Genomic DNA, 21062 nt, shown 5'->3' with positions numbered 1-21062 from the left:
TTTATTATGAAAATGAGAAAGTTGCATGTTGTCTGTCTGTCTGTCTGTCTGTCTGTCTGTCTATCTGTCTATCTATCTATCTATCTATCTATCTATCTATCTATCTATCTATCTATCTATCGTCTCCCCTCTTTATATTCATCTTGCACAGACTCATTAAATAACACTTAATTTTAACAATAGACCTTTTTCACATATATTTTTTAAAAGAATTGCCACAGCTGCGAGGGGTTTCTATTACAGCTCCTGAGAGAGTGACAGTAAATTTGGCATCTTCTCCCAATTTACTGTCTTAATCCATCACTCTCTATTTTTGTTCCTCTTCTGGAAAGTCATTTCAAATTAATAGTGTGTTTTTTATTTTGGTCTTGGAGCAAATGGGTAAGTGATGTGTTGTGATCTCCCATTCACTGCTGTCGAAGTTACCCTGCAAAACATTTACTTCCACATTCCAAAACGCGGGGTGTGAAAAAGGTCTATTACTTTCCATGTCGAGTCCCATGCCAAGCATGCTGGGAACTAGAAATCCTCTGCCCAGTTTCAGTTAATCAAACAAAATGTTTTGTCCAAACACTAATGAATTAAGTAAAGCTGACAATACACTTTTTAGTTGAATCAGCTTTTATTTAAGTTCCCTTGGTTACTTGAATATTTTGGGTAATATGAACAAGGGAAGATTGAGTAAAACTGATGATAGTAAAAATTTTTTTTAGTGTAGCTTCTGTAGTTAAAGGTGCTGTAAGCGATTTTGTTCATGGAAACGTAAGCAAAACATTCCTACTCCCTTAAAAACATGAATGAAATAAGTGTCCTGAGATATCTCACAGGTCTCTAAGACAGCTTTAGACTTTGTAAACAGCAAACAAAAATGTGTCCGTGGACCACTGTAATTGGCGATTTTCACCTGTAAATAATTTTGCTCGTTTTCATAGGGTTGTATTTAATGTTGTTTGTCAGTTGAGGGCGCTATTGTGCCACTGTATAATTTGACAGCCACAGGAACAAAAAATCCTGCTCTTTTGCTCAGTTTTGGTCTCAGAATTATCTTTGGAGGGCGGTGTTTAGGAATGAGGGGGCGTGGCTAATTCAATGGCTCAGACATGTGAAAGCTTCAGAATGATATAATCGCTTACAGCACCTTTAACTCTAGCTTATTCGCTTGAATCTCAGCATTGTGGTCCTATGAATATTGATGTTGCCTATATGGTTGTACATTTTTTAATCACAATGGATGAAATTGTCTGTTAAATGATTAAAATGTCATTGTGAATGATAGTATATTGGTTTGACGATTCGATGTGATATTTTGATTAAAAAAACAACACACAAAGGTTAATAACATCTTGTAGTCTTTAATTAGCTTTTTTTATTTAGAGTTGTCACATAGCAACAGAAAAAGTTATACACATAGCTCCCTGAAAGAGAAGCCTTACATGAAAATATCGATCTTAAATCCACCAAAATAAATACTGAGTTTACAAAAGTTCTACAACTTGTTGGGAGATTTACAACACATTTATGCCTAGAACTTTTGCCTTCAGGGCTTTGAGGTGTTATAGAATGGTTTGTATGTGAGGCTGTGCATGAAAGTTCTAAGGAGGCTGGGGGCATTAGAATAGGGAACAATTTCACATGAAATTCTGACTTCAATTACTACCCTGAAGGTCCAGTATCTGGGCATGAGGGTTTTGGGAGAGCTCTGAATGATACTTCTGTCATACCTGACACACCACATCTTTTGGCCCACTCTTTTAGAAGCAATAATGAACGGCTCATATAGGAGTTTTTTTAAGTACTGTCATGGCTAGGAAGTTTAAATTTTTTCCCCAAATCCACACATATCCGGGCTCATAACACAATATATTCCCTTTTCATAACTCAAAGGAGATCTACTATCTGCTCTTAGTTCACTTAGTCACAGTTCCAAATCCTAATTTAAACAAAGTGATGAGATCCAAACAGTAATTGACAGGAAATTGTGCAAGCTGTTTGCTCCTGTAACCAACAAAGCTGCTTACAGTTAAAGGAATATTGCACCCAAAAATTAAAACATTTTGCCATCATGTATGTTTTCTAAAAACAAAAAACATTTATGCTGTTCTAAAACTTTTGGGGGGGGGCTGGGTAGCTCAGCGAGTAAAGACACTGTCAACCACCCCTGGAGTTCGTGAGTTCGAACCCCAGGGCATGCTGAGTGACTCCAGCCAGGTCTCCTAAGCAACCAAATTGGCCTGGTGGCTAGGGAGGGTAGAGTAATATGGGGTAACCTCCTTGTGGTTGCTATAATGTGGCTCGCTCTCAGTGGTGAGTTGTGGGTGAATGGTGCGCGGTAACACGCTAAACAAACCACGTGATAAGATGCACAGGTTGACAGTCTCAGATGTGGAGGCAACTGCGATTCGTCCTCCGCCACCCGGATTGAGGCGAGACACTATGCCACCATGAGGACTTAAGAGTGCATTGGGAATTGGGCATTTCAAATTGGGGAGAAAAAAAAGATCAGCTTAGACATTCAACTAATGTTCACATAAGGCATTCAACAGAAGTTAGAATGTTTTTAAGTTTGGAATGTCATGAAGGTGAGTAAATAGTGACAGAATTGTAATTTTTAGGTAAACAATAATGGCACATTTCCTTTAAATCAAAGGATGCTACATAACTGAGAGTGTAAAAATGAAAACTGAAGGTCAGTAATTTAGACATTAAATATCTCTATCAGACCCTTGTGGGTGATAGAGATACAATCCTTTGATTGTATGTTACAACCTTACAAAAAACTTTTTCTGCAATATTTTCAACCACTACCAGCATTTAATTGTGTTAACTTGCACAGTTTCACTGCAAATCACAAAGATCATGTACATCCGTGAGATGGTCGTGAAGGCATGACCATCCACGTGTTGGATTGTTAAAAATCTAGAAGCCTGACAGCTTATCTGGACATTGCTTTGAATGGCATTGTGGAATTCATGGTCAGCGTTTGCTGATATACCAACTGGAAGAAGAGATGCATCAGACAAAAGCATTTAAAGGAACACACAGACCATCAAATTTCTTGCATAAAAATATATTCCTATGTACAACAAAATCTAAACAGACTTCAAACAAAGCTCTAGCTTTAGAAATTAAATATCAGTTGATAAAAACATATGAACATGAAAAAAGAAACCAAAAGTTGGCATTCCCTGGAACTGGGTAATGTAGCTAGCTTTGTTTGCAGTACAGGTCAGAATTAAATATAAAATAAAGCCATAATAGATTCTTCCATTGGTTGAACATATTTCTCTCTTTCTCTCGTTCGGTCTCATTTGTTACTTCATCGCATTACCACGCATATCACTCCAACAAAGGATTACAATTATGAAAACTGATCACCGATGTCATATTCATTCAACTTTCATATTCTTCAAATATTAGTTTGGTCTGCAATAACATATTTGTGACCAGAATACTGAATGACTTGTGGATACAATAATCTTTATATTATAAAAGTGCTACAATGCTTTCTTTGCAGGAGAGGTCGCCGTTTGAAAATAATAAGGACAATGATGCACGAGGATAGTGCTGAGATGTACATGTTTGATATTTTTCTGTTGTTGTTGTATGTATTATTTTGACGTTATTGTCATAGATGTGTAGCTGCTAGTACTTCACTGCAAAATAATGAAAACCTTCACTTTTCCATCATGAAACTTGCTAACATATAAAACATAACTTTTTAATTTTAATTGTACAATTCTTAGATCAATTCAAACAACAATTTGTGTTCTGTAAGGCAAATGCTAAAATTAGAAATTGTTCTGTGTCAGTACTGATGTGTTGGACTCTTTAAGGAACAAATATATTGAGGCCCTCAGCTCTGGACGTCAGCTTTATTAGCACTGCTTATGGAGTACTTAGTTTAAGAAAAAATGTATTTGTGAAATGTATGTATGTATATATATATATATATATATATATATACTGTATATATGTATATATTGATAGCTCTCTATTTAACAAGTCTTTTAAGGGCATTCAATAGGTTTGTGTGAGGAACAGGCAGAAATTTGTGTCATTATATGCACAGAAAATCTCCCCCTCAATCACAGCTCTTAAATCACATTTGCACTTCCACATATTCAAACTTAGCATCTCAAGACGTGTCGCTAATGCCTATCTTTGGTGTCTCGTGACTAATTTGAATACAGAAAAGAAATTTGGTCACTCTCTATGGTCATTTTATGTAGAAAAGTGGCTTGGAAGAATAAAGTCAGTCAGACAGAATACAATTTTTGGCTGAAAAATATAATTCATTTATCCTTTTAAAAATGTCTGCAATAACAACTTCAGATTTCAGTACATATTTTTGCCCAAAACCATTGCCACCACCTCACGGTAACCCATGGTAATTTTTGGACGAGGCCAGTGCAGTTTAGTTGAAATTTGGCCCTGGTTGCTGTCACCAAAAGTTTTGTTTGGAGACCCTGACACATTCTCAGTAATAGAGAGTCACCAGGTATCATGTAGCTAAAGCACTCTTATAAATACTGTGCATGCTAGTGACTTGTAATGCATGGGAAGCACAATCCTGACCTGACTGAGAATGGTTTAATATCCAAAAGCATGACATTTTTGTCTGTGACCTGTACTGTACACCTCATTGCTCAAAGAGCCTTAGATGTCTTACAGTACATAAAGGAGCTTTCAATTCATATCAAGGATAAAACATTTCTCTCAAAAGCCATTTTCATGCCTAGAAGAAAAATATGTTAACTTGCCAAAATCCTAGGTAAAAAGATGATGCGTTTGTGTCTAAAACTAAAAAAAACAAAAATATACTTAACATTATATTTTTATAAATTAATTTGGTGGTGCATCTTTGGAATAGATTGTATTCACCAACAGGTATAATTTCTGCCACATTCCTCGTCATGCAAGTGTGCACGCAGACACTGGAAAAATCTTTCCCCACCAACATACAGAATCTCAAAATTTAATTAGATTTTTTTGTCATTAAAGGCCTTTATTTTGGTGAAATTCCATATTTTTTTTAAAGCATCAACTGTTGGTTTTAGATTCATTGCTGAAAAGATGAAAAACCAATCCCTTATCAGTGCTCCCAGCTGTACCTCTTAATACTGTGGTATGAAAGTTTTTGAGCCTTAACTATCTTTTATTTAAAGAATAAACTAATCTGGAACTTTTGAACAAATTATCCTCTTAACTACTGAGTTTTTGTGCAGTACCTATTAGAAAGTATAATCCTGACTCTGGATCTAATGAAAGCCTCTCCAGATAAAGCTTGTAAGATGTTTTTGGTTTGGAAATTTTATTCCCAGGAGAACCAAAAGGGGGGAAAAAAAATACATATTGGGGAATTTTTCACCACCATTCCTTTACAATGGAAATACTCATATCCTAAAATATAGACCAAATACCTTTGGCAACATTGTTCTTTCCTTTATTGCTCACCAGCTCTTTGAGCAAATACTTTAGTCTGACTCCCAGAATGTAAGTCCTGAAATACTCAGATCAGGTTTGAGCTGCAGGCAGGGCGGTATGTAATGGAACCTTCCAGTGATGGTCCTCATTAGAGGGTGATCTGTGTCAGAAACATGATTCCTGGGACTCTGTGTCATTCTGTACTGACAGTTTCTCATGTTCAGTGTGGTTTCCATTGTGAAGAACTGAATACCTGAAAGGAAAAAAAAGAGACATTACTTAAATTCAACTGTAACATTTATAAAAGCACCTTCCAAACACATTCATCTCTGCTTGCTTCTAGAAGAATGTTGAAGTGAACTGGAAGAGTTGATCAGCAGATGTGTGGCATAATATAATAAATCACATAACCTCTACATTGCTGAAGAGCTTTGTTGACACTGACAAAAACCTCAAATATATCTGAGACAGTTGGTTTTGGCTCTGGTATTTAATTATATTTTCCTGAAGAGCTATTGTTGTAAATATAATAGCTCTATAATAAATAAATAAAAAATGTTTTTTCAGCAAGTATACAGTCATTAATGCAGTCACTATTGACAATGGTGTTCATTATATATCAGTATAAGGTGCATATAAGAGCTTTCCATATTAAAGGGATTTATTCAGTAGCTATACAGGGATTCAGATCAGATAAGTGCATAGAGTGTAAATATTTATTTGTTATACTTACAGCTGAAGTGTGTAATTTTTGTGCCACTAGGATCATCAAGTGGAATTGCAAAAATAATGACTGCATTCAAAGAGGTTTCACAAATACTCGCCTTCGCTCTCATTGGTCATCTAAATAGATTAGTTGAGCCAATGTTGCTGTGTCGATCTGGTTGAGATGCTCAAACAAACAGAGCAATGTTTTCATAGCACCACAGAGCCACACTCTGCGTCTGAAATCGAGTACTGTGAGAGTATGTACTGTATTTGATGGAGAACACACTTCTCGGCAGTTAAATATTAATTTCTTTTAGATATGCATGCAAGTATTATAAATAGATAAATAGATAGATTGACATAGATGACATAATAACAACAATCGTGAAAATAATCAACTCTGGTTTTGTTAAACAAGCACCATTTAAGCACAAGAAACAACTTTCTTTGTATATACAACTTAAAGTTGAAAAAACCCATTCGACTTGAAGTTCACCTCCTTTCTTTTAAATCCAGCAGAGTCCTGCTCAGTGGTGGGTACCCGCAGGCACTCAACAGGTGAATTGCTAATATTTGATGTAACAGGTAGAAAACTATTTACATTGTCCGTTGCGGTGTGGGCGGGTCATATACCCAAGGCTATTTATTTTAAATGTCAAATAATGTTAATCTTTCTCATCTTTTTCCTGTTAATTATCACCACAATGTTGGGCTATATGTCTATTTTTCTTAAATGCTCCAACTAAGATTGCCTAATGTTAGTTTGATATATTTTTTGTCTATAGTATATTTAATTTAATGTGGGTGCGTTTCGGGTCGCGGTACTTATGTTAAACGGGTCAGGACAGGTACGGTATTAAATTATTGCTGCTGTTGGATAATGGGTCAGGTGTTCTGTTAAGCACTGCGGGTGCAGGGGGGTGCGGGTTTATAAAACAGGACCTGTGCAGGACTCTGACGTAACGTCTCCTCAGCTCCCGATTGATAATGGAATAATAAAGTGTCCAGTCAGTCTGCTCTTCAGAATCTCACCAAAAAAAGCAGGTCTTTCAGATATCTCTCACATACTGTTTTATGAATACTAAGGATTCGGACATACTACTCCATTGGCATACTACATACTGTAGTAGAGAAGTATGGATATACGGACACAATGACAGGGTTTACAATTTTGATAGAATCAACATAAAATTGTATAGCTTCTAGCTGGGCATGTTCAGCGGGGATAGGAGAAAGTATTTTTATATTGGAAATATTAAATACACACTTTGCCTTTAAATCAGATGGAAAGCTTAACACCTTGTGTATTCCAGCACCCTAAAAGAAATGGTGAACCTGTGAAATGATTTGAAACCAGCTGGAAAACTACATTTGTGCATCTAGATGACCTATATACAGTATTTCTTCCTTTGTTAAACTACTGACGCAGAACATATTGCCCTACTGTTGCACACTGCTCAGCTTCTTCAGTCTGTAGCCGCACCAGCCATGAACTCCCATTTCTTACAGGCCAAGAAAAAAATCATAACAATCTCTATTCATAAACAAGCAAACTCAAGGCAATTCCTGTGGGGCAATTGGGCATGAAATTCACCTGGGAAAAAGATTAAAAAGAAAAAGCTCTCAAAAGTCACCAATGTTCCGGGATTTATAAAGGAAATGTCCAACAGCTTTTCAATGAAGCAGAACCCAAAATTGCTGCCACATTGAAGCTTTCTAACAGTACTGTTTGCCATAAGATGTCCCTGCACGAGCCAAGAAAAGCCTGCAATCATACAACACACTTCAGTAATAATGTCTTGATTGTGCTGGTACATCCAGTCTAGAAATTAGCTGGCTGTATTAGGAGAGCTTTTACATGAGCATTAGCTTTGGGACGGACACACACACACAAACACACACACACACACACACACACACACACACACACACACACACACACACACACACACACACACACACACACAGGGAAACTGCAGTGCTAGTCACACAAGCAAGACTAAATAGATCCCTGAAGAGTGACAGGAGAGAAACAGTGGTGTAAGTTGGACTTAACAACCAGAGACACAATCATTGATATTAATTACATATTTCATTTTCCCCCTTGAATTGTTTTTAGGAAATAATCTGTAATAGAAATAATATTTATCCATCATGCATATGTTGTAGTGAAAATGGAAAAATGGGTTAACATGGTTACAAAATTTCACTATTTTTATAATTACGTACACAAACACATATGCTTTTACTTTCTTATAAATCTCTCCCAGCAAGCCAGAAAGCTGAAATGTGGATTAGTTCATGTTAGGGCAGACCTCAGACACTCTCTAAAATGTAATGTTCCTTGGATATTCCTACACATCATTAACCCGCCTGTAAATTACACTCAAATATACATTTAAAAAGAGGCCTAAAATAGTTGCTTTGACCTTCATAAATACTTTCCCAGTAAGCTAGATGGCTGAAATTTAAGATTGTTCCCCCCAGAGCCATCCTGTGACATTCAAAATCCTTTTAAAATACTGTATATTGTAATACTGTAAATATTTGTTGACAATTTAATGAACAAGCCCTGTTTGTGTGAATTAAATTTGTTGATCGCAATGGTGCATTTGTGTAATATTTGAGAAAATAGTCTCAATTGTAATGTTTTATTGAGATTTTGCCTTTCGCTATTCACGGTTGTGATTTTGCTAGAGTGGGTGTCTTGAGGTAAAACATTACATAGATTTTTACTACATACGAATAGTCCTATGTACGAAAGGATATGAATACTATAATAAATATATAGGTTTATTCACCTAAGTGCTGCTATATATTACTTTATGGTTATCAAAAAAGACAGTAGCTAGATAGTTTTCTTGTATGTGCTTTATATAACTAATTGAATATTTATAATATTTACAGTAATGTGCAAAATCTTAGGCACATAAGATGTCTCACAAAAACCTTTGTCTTAAGATGGTTATTTCTATCTTCAGCTTCAGTGTCTCAATAGGAAATATACATTTTAGACTCCCAAACATTCCAAACAGAATAGAATAGATGAACAGGGAGCCCTGCAACAGATGGCATGGCACCCACAGATCCCCCTACTGAACATCGAATCAGTCTGGGACTATGTGGAGACCGAAGCAATCGAGGCGATTTGTGGTTTACTGGACTTTGTATGATGTTAACCGATAAATGAAAACTATTTATGGCATTATTTTTTAATAAATCCTCACTATGCAAAAGTGATGAGCAGCTATAACCTAAAACAAGTAAGATCTGAGCTTTACCATCTGCCCAGTCATGAAGAGCAACAATGTAACAAAGAGTTACAATTTTGTAAAGTGAAAATAAATCACCAACAGTGACAAAATATGTATGAATATATCAGTTATTGGTAGGGACAAATCTAGAATTTTTTGACATTGATAGGCATAGGACATGCCAAAATATTCCCTATAAGCAGCATGTGTCCGTTTGCTCCGGTGAAGACTTAACAATGTGTGGGAAAAGATAGAAATGTCTTGAATCATAGCTAAATTAATGGACAGCAATTGAACTGGACTCTATCTACATGTCCACTAATTTTCAGAATGGAACTGAAGCTGTGAGCATAGATATGCAGCAGCAATGATTCATTTGTGCGACATGGACCTCATCTTCAACAGTTAGAAGACTCCAAGTTCATAGCAGCACCATACCTGAAAACTAATGATTGTGTCCAAACATACAGGCCACAGAGGCATGCATTATTATTTTTCTGCCTTGCTTTCTCGAGGTCATTGCTTATTTTTCTCGTATTCTCGATGAAACAAGTTTGCGACAAGGACGAGGGCAGGGCTGGGCCATGACTATGCACGCCCGGCCCTTCATCGTGGCTATTCAGCCGAGGAGAGGGATAAGTGCAGCGAGATGTGGCAGTTCGAGAGAGAGAGAGAGAGCCACATGCAGCTGAAGTGTTTGTTTTGTTGTTGTGTGTTGTTGTTTAAATTAAATATTATTTTGACCGTTCAGCCTGTTCCCGGCTCCTCCTTTCACATTTTTAACCTTGTGCCGAAGCCCAGGAAGGAGGAGGGATGCACTGTATTGGAGTCCTCGCCACTGCCATCCGCCCAAAGGAGCAGCCACCTGGAGTGGTGGAGGGGCTCCCTATCGGCCGCCAAAATGTGAAGAAATACTGGTCTGTGTTTTGCACATGCTTTGCGATTTAGAGTGGCTCACTGTTGCTTTCGACATATTTAAACCCTTTATATGTTATACACATAGAAACTTTGTGTCAGAAATGTGGCATATCATTATTTATTTTTCATTATATTCTTATTTGCATGCTTATATATATATATATATATATATATATATATATATATATATATATATATATATATATATATAGTTATGTTATTTATTTATTATGTTCTATATTTTTATTAAGATTATATATAGGTATACCTAATAGCTCCCAGTTTAGTAAATATCAGAGACATTCTTAGTATCAAAAACAAAACAAAAAACTAAATACTTAAAGGGGCACTCAGTAACTTTTATTTTAATTAAAAAAGTTTAACTCCTAAAGACATGAATTGCAATATATGCAATACATGAAGGAAATCATGACCACTCACATTCAAATGAAGACTCCAGTCATATCAGTAACTTTATAAAAGTTGTTTTATTCTACACAGACAGGGTCCCCTCATGGGGGCAGCAATGTTAGAATAACATGACCAGCCAAATACTACTCACTTAATCTCAGTAACAGTTCTGTTATTTGACACTTTCACTCATTGATTAAAGTAATTATGGCTGACTGTGAACACTACATTTCTGAAACTGAAAACTATTAATTTTAAATTATGCTGCATCCAAGCCGCTAGGTGTCAGTGTAAGTCCAAGATGACACAAAGACAAAAGTTACATATACATTAATGAGGGTTTATTACAGCCTGACAGTACAAGGACTGGTACAACAATCTGGTTCAGTGTTTATGCTTCTGTTTCTTTCATTTTTAATTCATAATTTTGTGCCTGGTGCTGCAGAGAAAGGTGGGGTTGTTCATTGTGGGGACATTGATAATATAACATATAACAGCATACAAGAGCTGATCAAATAATGTCTATATAAATAGGTAATTAAAGTCAATCCTCTTCTTTTACTTGTGAGTAATGCTTGTAACCATATTGTTTGATAACAAAAGTAGGCGAAGACCTTGTATTGCATATTGAAGCATTTAATTTTCATTCTTAACTGTTTGGCATTTTGGGACACTCCTACTGCTTTTATTCTCTTATATATGAGGTAAACTCTCTGGTTCAGTCCAATGGACCTTATTGACATAAGCACCATCTTTAATTTTTGAAGAGAATTAGGACAAGGCTGTGAGTGACAGACTTACAGTCTCTTCTTTGGGTTGTACTGTTTTTTTAAGTGTTTAAAATCATTCCACTGAAATTATAATTTGTTTTTCTCCAAGAAATGTTGTTAAAAAATCTCCAGAAAACATGGAAAATTAGATGTCATCTAGGAACTTTATACAGCTTTACAGTGCATGCCAAGAGATGGTAAGTATATCCCTCAGAGCCTCTTTTTCATTCACGTCAAAAATAAAACAAGGCGCTACTGTGAATAAGGTATATTCAGGTTTGTTTCTTTCTCCTCAAACACTTAACATTCATTTTGTCTTACTCTCCAACCTCACAACACTGCTATTTTTCTACCATTTTCTGTGAGGTTGACAGCTCTAACATTAGTGATTGACAGCAAATGAATAACCTGTAAAGTGTCTCAGGCAATACATATGTCAATCATGCAAATGCAGATAATTTCATACAGCACACATGAACCAAACTCATTCACAAAATTTGCTTGTAACTCCTTAAAATTGAAGGGAGTCACTTTGCTTATAGAATGCTGTTACCAAACTGTGTGAACAGATGTGTATTCAGAACTCAAAACAGGCCTGACAATCCTATTTTACTGCAGTGTGAATGTAGCCATAATTTGTGGTCTTGAAAGGACATGGCGTTTACAGAGGCAAATGTTGATACAAAGTGAAAATGTCAGAATAGGTCTGCTCAATTAAAATCCCCCTATTGTTACAACTTAAACAGTACAACTGAGCACAGACTAAAATGAATGCTTCCATTAAATAACAGGCTATTGTCTCCATAATATATCATTATAAGTAGAGCAGTGAAAGAAAAGCAGTTCTTCTCTTTAAAACAAATACACATCTCACAGAGGTGGTGATAACGGAAGACTTATTTAATTGAATCAGTAAACGATGTTTATCAAGCCATCTCATCTGATCAAATTACCTCTTTGTTATATAGTTTGTGACATGCACACTATCATTTTATAGTGATAGAGGACGCAATTCAGGAAAATCTCCCTCCACTGAACTGTTTAGGATTAACCAGCAAAGGCAGGGCAAGATAACTTTCTTTGCTGTCTGATATCATCTGCAATTCTAGGCTCACTTTACAGGAAGAAAGATTGGGCAATCTATTCAAATCAAGTCAGTGCAAGGCATGAGTCCAATCTCAGTGGCTGATGTATCACTGCTCTCATTCAGTGACAAAATAACTGGGCCTAATTCTGTCAGACCTCAGAAAATACCTAAAAGTCTATTCATTTAATACGTTAATACAATGTTGTCATTGATTGTGATCTGTGCCACTTGCTATACTACTTCCAAATGGCTTCCCATGCTGCTACAATGAGTGCTTCCAAGGATGAGATGGTTGCCCTTCCTCGTACGGTATATGTTATTCCAGGACACGACAGCACTCGTGGAACACAGACGATTCCCTTGCAGCTCGCATCGCACCTTCCCCCCTCCCACGCCATCTGAAAATTGCAGAGCTTGTAGGGTATCAATTTGACCAGCACCAGCCATGTTTAAGATACTTAGAAACAAGCAAACAACACATCAATGAAGACACCTATACATTCCTACTTGGCCTCATAGAAACATATTACTATAGATACATTTTTGCAAAATATTTTTTTCACGGCAGTTTCCTTGTAAAACGAACACTAGAGGCACTGCAAAAACAATGATTTTATTCCCTTTCACACAAATCATGAGTAAAAGAGCATATTTCATAAACACACAAACCCAAAAACTGCTTTCTTTTGACATCAAAACACTTTTCACAATTTTCGTGAGATTAGGCTTGAATAGTCTAACGCGTTAAGCCTGCTTTCAGATATACCCGACCCTTGTAGTGGTGGTTCACTTTACATGTCGGTCAGATGGCCCCTTCCTGTTTAATTGCATTCTGGTTGATTTGGTCTTTTCAGTAAGGCTGTCAGCCAAAGGGTGGTATCAATCTACGCTGGAGCATGTCATTTCTTCAAATGGCATATATGTGTGTGTGTGTTTGTCTGGACAAACCTCTCTGAGGAAAAGCGCCAATGCCAACGTTTACCTTAGAAACAAAACCTGTGTGTGTATTCCTGTGCAAGTCTGTCAGAACTCAGGCAAAGAACCAAGACCACAAGGCAGCGAAAGTCCATTTTGCTCAATGTTGGATTAATTTTCCATTACATGGAATAAACTTCATATTAGGCAGAAAAATCTACTAATAAAATTTCAAAGGCCCCTCTGAGAAAAGCGAAAGCTAAAGTTAAGGCAAGGACAGCATCGATAAAGAATTGCACTCACATCTCTCAAAATACTGTTTTGTTCAAAAACACTACATAGCAGAGATTACTTCCAATCCAATCATGCTTTTTGTGGTGAAATTCTTCACATCAGACCGTGATAAATTCCATTAGGTTAGAATAAGCAACTAGCACATGAATAATGGAATTGGCTGGACTAGTCTCTGATCAGTGGGGAAAGCCCTGTAAGCCAGACAGAATAAGATAGCAGCTGGTGTTTACCTGCTTATTCTGTCTCAGGTGACAGCTTATTCTTGGTATTCATAATTCATAATGATGCATGTGCATGTGCATGCTTGTTTTGCATTTGTGAAGTAATTTCAACCATTAAATCACTTATTATATAAGGTTAATATATTTTTTCCAAAATAAAATAAATCTCCTGTTGCTTGATATTATTTTATCAATCACCCCTAGAGGTATTCCTTATCATTCAAAAAGTTATTTGAGAAAGCATCCATATACTTTAAAAATGGACTATTCCCATAGCAAAGACAAATCACAAATGAGATCTATTAAACATCTCCATATCTAAATGACTCATATCGGAGTTTACATTCCCCCCAGCGCTAGCGCTAAGGAAGCGCTCTGTGAACTGTATGGGGCTATAAGCGAACTGCAGAACGCTCACCCCGACGGACTGTTTATTGTCGCCGGAGAATTCAACCATGCGAATCTCAAGACAGTGCTCCCTAAATTCCATCAGTATGTGGACTTTGCAACGAGAGGGGCGAACGCGCTTGATCTTGTTTACACAAACATCCCAGGCGCGTACATCCCCCGCCCCCACCTCGGCTACTCAGACCACATCACTGTTATGTTCATTCCAGCATACAGACCGCTCGTCAGACGCACAAAACCGCTTCAGAAGCAGGTGAAAACCTGGCCAGCAGGAGCCATCTCTGCTCTTCAGGACTGTTTTGAGTGTACTGACTGGCACATGTTCAGGGACGCTGCAACATATGGCGATTCTACCAACTTGGAGGAATACACAGCATCAGTGACCAGCTACATCAGCAAGTGCATTGATGATGTCACTTTCTCCAAGACCATCACCACGCGCTCCAACCAGAAGCCGTGGATGACTGCGTAGGTGCGCACGCTGCTGAGGTCCTGAGACTCCGCCTTCAGAGCAGGTGATAAGGCAGCCCTAAGAACAGCTAGGGCCAAACTGTCACGGGCAATCAGAGAGGCAAAGCGCGCACACGCCCAGAGAATCCACAGTCACTTCCAGGACAGCTGTGACACGCGGCGCATGTGGCAGGGCATCCAGGCCATCACCAACTACAGGACAACATAAGTTGCCTGTGACAAAGATGCCTCCCTTCCAGATGCGCTGAACGACTTCTACGCTCGGTTTGAAGTGCAGAACGACGTGGTGGCGAGGAAAACCACCCCTCCTCCCAACGACCAGGTGCTCTGTCTTACCACGGCAGATGTGAGGAAAACTCTACGTAGAGTCAACCCACGGAAGGCTGCTGGACCAGACAACATTCCTGGCAGAGTGCTCAGAGGATGTGCAGACCAGCTAGCCGACATCTTCAACATCTCTCTGAGCAGCGCCGTCGTTCCAACGTGCTTCAAGGCCACCACCATCATCCCCATGCTAAAGAAGTCTTCAGTGTCCTGCCTCAACGACTACCGTCCCGTCGCACTTACACCCATCATCATGAAGTGCTTCGAGAGGCTCGTCATGAGGCACATTAAGACCCAGCTGCGCCCCTCACTAGACCCACTACAGTTTGCGTATTGTCCAAACCGTTCAACGGACGATGCCATCGCCACAACCCTCCATCTGGCCCTCACCCACCTAGACAATAAGGACTCATACGTTCGAATGCTGTTCATAGATTTCAGCTCAGCATTCAACACAATCATTCCCCAGCACCTGATTGGAAAGCTGAACCTGCTGGGCCTGGACACCTCCCTCTGCAACTGGATCCTGGACTTCCTGACTGGGAGACCTCAGTCAGTCCGGATCGGGAACAGCATCTCCACCACCACCACACTGAGCACTGGGGCCCCCCAGGGCTGTGTGCTCAGCCCACTGCTGTTCACTCTGCTGACTCACGACTGTGCAGCAATGCACAGCTCGAACCACACCACATCATCAAGTTCGCCGATGACATGACCGTGGTGGGTCTCATCAGCAAGAACGACGAGTCAGCATACAGAGAGGAGGTGCAGCGGCTGACGAACTAGTGTAGAGCCAACAACCTGTCCCTGAATGTCGACAAAACAAAAGAGATGGTTGTTGACTTTAGGAGAGCACAAGGTGAACACACTCCGCTGAACATCGACGGCTCCTCTGTGGAGATCGTCAAGAGCACCAAATTCCTTGGTGTTCACCTGGCGGAGAACCTCACCTGGTCCCTCAACACCAGCTCTATCACCAAGAAAGCCCAGCAGCGTCTCTATTTTATTCGAAGGCTGAGGAAAGCACATCTCCCACCCCCCATCCTCACTACATTCTATAGAGGGACTATTGAGAGCATCCTGAGCAGCTGCATCACTGCCTGGTTTGGGACTTGCACCGTTTCGGACCGCAAAGCCCTGCAGAGGATAGTGAGGACAGCTGAGAAGATCATTGGGGTCTCTCTTCCCTCCATCAAAGACATTTACAAAAAACACTGTATCCACAAAGCAACCAGCATTGTGGATGACCCCACACACTCCTCACACAAACTCTTTACCCTCCTGCCGTCTGGCAAGTGGTACCGAAGCATTCGGGCCCTCACGGCCAGACTGTGTAACAGCTTCTTCCCCCAAGCCATCAGACTCCTCAATACTCAGAGACTGGTTTGACACACACACGTGTCCTGAGTTGCACTTTAATTACTGTCACTTTATAACTGTCTGCTACCTCAATAACTGCTATGTGCATAGAACACTATCTCATAGTATGTTATGTGTACATTTTTAGAAACTGTCAACTTTTTGCACTACTGAGTACTGGTCGGCGCTGCACTGTGTCTATTGTCCTGTTCATTGTCAGTAATTTGTTGTACTGTCCCGTACTTTGCACATGTTTGCACGTGCACTTTATATAGGTATATATATAGGTATTTTATTTCGTTGTGTTGTCTCATGTGGCCCTGTGTTGGTCCTTTGTTGTTTTTATGTAGCACCATGGTCCTGGAGGAACGTTGTCTCGTTTTGCTGTGTACTGTACTAACTGTATATGGTTGAAACGACAATAAAAACCACTTGACTTGACTTGAAATGGATATTTTTGGATATAATATTAAGTCTCCTTGATCTAAAATTTTTCTCCTGGAAAAACAAAACAAAACAAAAACTGTAATATCACAAGTGTCTCCAGTAGAATTTCAGAAGATATCAAACGTCTCAAACTGTGCTTAAATCTGACAAGATTTAAGAAAGTCTACTATCAAAAGTCAATTTCAATATTAACTCCACATTTCTCAATTATATTATTTCAAGATCCAATTATCTGAACGTTAAATTAAACATATCTAAGAGCTCCATTTAGTCTACAAAGAGAGCAACTTGAAAGAGGGAAAAAAGCATTTGGGTTTACATGCCACAAAAAAATGAATATACATCACAGGGGTTACCAGAGTAATTGGCACCTGTGGAGCACCTATCCCAGTACAGAGCTCCAACCTCTCCTGCAGGAAGGAAAGCACTGACCCGACTGTGCATCTCAGGGGGTCTTAGCTTGGAAAAGAACACCAGTTCGCGAAAAGGTGCCACTTCAGGGCATAAAGCTGCCTTGTAGAGGGAGCTCTGACCTGAGTGATCGTGTTTACCAATGCTGGTGGTCGGGCACTTATATCTTCCGCATCCCATCCAGGGGCCAGACGTGGAGGTCCCAGAGGTCTGGGCGTGGATGCCAGAGGGTGCCTGTCCCTGAGAGAGAAGGTCCTTCCTCAGGGGAATTCGACAGGGAGGGGCTGTCGCGAGGAGCACGAGATCCGAGAACCAAGTTTGAGAGGGCCAGTAGGGGGCCACCAGAATGACTTGTTCCTTGTCCACCCTGACCTTGTATAGCACCTGTGCAAGAAGGCTCACTGGGGGAAATGTGTACTTGCGCAGGCCCCTGTGCCAGCTATGTGCCAGCGCCTTGGTCCCGATTGGAGCCTCCGTTCGGGAGTACCAGAGCGGGCAGTGGAAGGTCTTCCTGAAGGTGAACAGGTCTACCTGTGCCTTACCGAACCGTTCCCAAATCAGCAGGACCGACTGGGGGTGGAGCCTCCACTCTCTGCTGGGCATACCCTGTCGCAACAGAGCATCCGCTGCACATTGAGGCTGCCCGGGATGTGAGTGGCACGCAGTGACTTGAGTTGTTACATGTGACGGGAGGGACAGGACATGTGACCTTGGCGATTTATGTACGCTACCGTCGCAGTACTGTCTGATCAGATCAAGATGTGCTTACCCCGAACTAGCAGGAGAAATCTCCGAAGGACAAGAAGTACAGCCAACAACTCTAGGCAATTGATGTGCCACTGCAGCGGGGGCCCTTTCCAAAGGCTATTTCGAAAGACATTTGTGGTGACAAGAACGTGATGGGACACCTGCTGCAAGGGGACTCCTGTCCGTAAAAACGGTCTGTCCAGGGTTTGAAAGTCTAGCGGCAGGCAGGGGTGATAAACACACGATGCGTGCTGCGGCGCCATGCCAGTCTCATATGCATCAACCCCAGCAGCGCGACTGCCGCGGAGGACGCCATATGCCCCAGAAGCTTCTGGAAATGTTTTAGAGGGACTGCCATGCCTGGCCTGAACAAGGTGAGGCATTCCAGCACTGACTGCACGCACTCGTTGGTGAGGCACGCTATCATTGAGACTGAGTCTAACTCCATGCCAAGAAAGTGATGCTCTGAACAGGGGCGAGCTTGCTCTTTTCCCAGTTGACCTGAAGCCCTAAGCGGCTGAGGTGCCTGAGCACCTGGTCCCTGTGGACGAAACAGTAACTCTTGGGAGTGGGCCAGGATGAGCCAGTTGTCGAGGTAGTTGAGTAAGCGAATGCCTGCTTCCCAAAGGTGACAAGCGAGGGGATAGGGACATGCCGAAGGGGAAGACCTTGTACTGATACGCCTGGCCATCGAATTGTAACTGCAGAAAGGGTCGATGTCGAGGCAAGATCGAGACTTGGAAGTACGCGTCATTGGCTGGAGTGGAGTTCATTTTTAGGAATGAAAGTCGTGGCTGCGACGTTGCCATGGTAAGGTTCTCACAGTGAGAACACGAACCATCCACAAACGCTGCCTCGCTGTGACCATCAGGAGCGGAGAGAACCCGACCACATCCAGGAACTACACAGGGGCGGAAGGGTATCTTTATAAAGATGCACTCTGAAAAGGACGTTCAACACCGCTGTGTATTGCTCTTTTAGAGAATCAAACTCTTTTACAACATTCTCTTTTAGAAAGCGCAGTCGTAGCGCCCAGGGGCAAAGCTGCGCTTTCAGCAAAGCTGAAAATTTCTGAATGAACAGATGCATTTCCCTCCCTTTATACCCATATGTCCGGGGGTGGGACATGCATGCACAATTCTGTCTGCCAATTTCTCATTGGCCTTTTCTCAAGTTCAGAGATGCGTGAGGCTCTCAAGAGAGACCCCTAGTGTTGCTTTTTCAACACAAAGTCGAAGTGAGCGACAGACGAGGAAAGGAGGATAATAAACAATATTTTTTTTTTATAAAAAACAACTTCAATGTTTGGCTCTAAGTAACTCTTAGAAAAAGTATTGTTTAGAAAAAGTATTAGTGGATGAAAGCAAGAAATGCTGGGCAAGGCTGGACTCTTCTAAGTGCCCCGTTATTCCCATGCAACGATTGCTGTTACATAATCTATTAGAGCTAATAATAGATCTGGGGGTTTGTTTTTACTTTATGACTTGATATAGAAGCACTCAGCCACAAAAAACCTCTTAGTCTATCAAATTTCATTCCATTCTGCATGACATAATGCACTCAGTGGAAATGAAGAGAATTTAACATTTACCCCAAGTTCCCGTTTTTTAACTGCGGAGACTTTATGTCATTTTGGGCTGTTTGCTGTGAGTGATCCTTACGTCGCATTGATCTGTTCCTCTTGAATACATGTTTGTTTACATTAGTGAGCAACAGCATTTAACACACTCACAAAAACAAACATGTTTGTTTTTCTATCACCCTCCTGCAAAAAACAAACCCTCACTTCCACGACTTTAACTTTCAATTAAGACACTATTTATTATGTATATTAAGACACATCTTTGGAGACTGTGCCTAATGTGAAGTTTATTTCAATTTTACGACAGCATACAAGTTGTTTCTGACAATATAAGCAGAACCTGATACATACACATGTAGACTCAGCTTCTGTAACATTGGCTGGCAACAAGGTAAACGAAGAAACTATGATGAAGTGAGATGATCCCAAGTGGAGTTTATTAACAAGGTGTATTCCAAAACATTAATCCAAACATAAACAGACTAAACTAGACTTGACTAAACTTAACTTGACATAACTTGGCTTGACTATGAAACAAAAAATAAACTTAACTTAACTTGAATTGACTTGACTTGACCATGGAACCAACATTACATGAACAATACTCAACCGCAAACATGAGAGTTAAATATTAGGACTTGGGAGAACATATGACAATGATAACCAATGAACACTTAGGACTCTAAACAAGATAACAAGACTGCTAACAACCTAATAAAACAATGAACAAATGGGGACAAGACACAAGAACATGGAAAACACATGACAAGGTCACATGGCACGGAAACAGGAACAAACATGACATGGAACTAATTTAAAGTAAAAGACATGAACAAAAACACATACAATCCTGACAGCTACAGTAAAAGTATGTGAACATATCATAGATTTCTACCGTTTCTATATAAAGCTATTTATAATTAATACTATACACTAAACATAATCCACATGCTAATTCTACCCTTAAAATAAAGAAAAAACGTTTTGCCTGTTATACAGTGGCAAGAAAAAGTATGTGAACCCCTTTGAAAGACCTGCATTTATGTATACATTTGTTAATCTAAAGTACAATGATGAACAAACACAATCGGTTTCACCTAGTAACACACATAATATTGTACTGTTCTTGCACATATTGAATACATCATTCAAACTTTCACAGCATAGGTTAATGATGTTAACAAAAGCTAATTAGTGTCAGGAGTTGGCAAACCTGACATCCAATTAAAGAAGTGATGTGGGTTAGAGCTACTTTGACTTATAAAAAGCACTCAAACATTCGACCCGAATGTTTGAGTTTGCTATTCACAT

At 39.7% G+C, this 21062-nt stretch overlaps 1 protein-coding gene across 1 annotated transcript in view; it reads right to left on the bottom strand.

Moving 5' to 3' along the window:
* Nucleotides 1-1356: 1356 nt before the first annotated feature.
* Nucleotides 1357-21062, bottom strand: part of LOC127659668 (5-hydroxytryptamine receptor 4-like) — a 148979-nt gene continuing 129273 nt past the window's right edge. Inside the window, exon 7 of the mRNA XM_052149589.1 lies at nt 1357-5677. Coding sequence (XP_052005549.1) covers nt 5590-5677 — 88 coding nt within the window. The 3' untranslated portion in view covers nt 1357-5589. The remainder of the gene's footprint in view (nt 5678-21062) is intronic.

Source organism: Xyrauchen texanus, chromosome 19 (genome assembly GCF_025860055.1).
Source record: "Xyrauchen texanus isolate HMW12.3.18 chromosome 19, RBS_HiC_50CHRs, whole genome shotgun sequence".
Taxonomy (NCBI): domain Eukaryota; kingdom Metazoa; phylum Chordata; class Actinopteri; order Cypriniformes; family Catostomidae; genus Xyrauchen; species Xyrauchen texanus.
The sequence above is the reverse complement of the archived record's forward strand: the minus strand, read 5'-3'. Positions and strand labels throughout refer to the sequence as shown.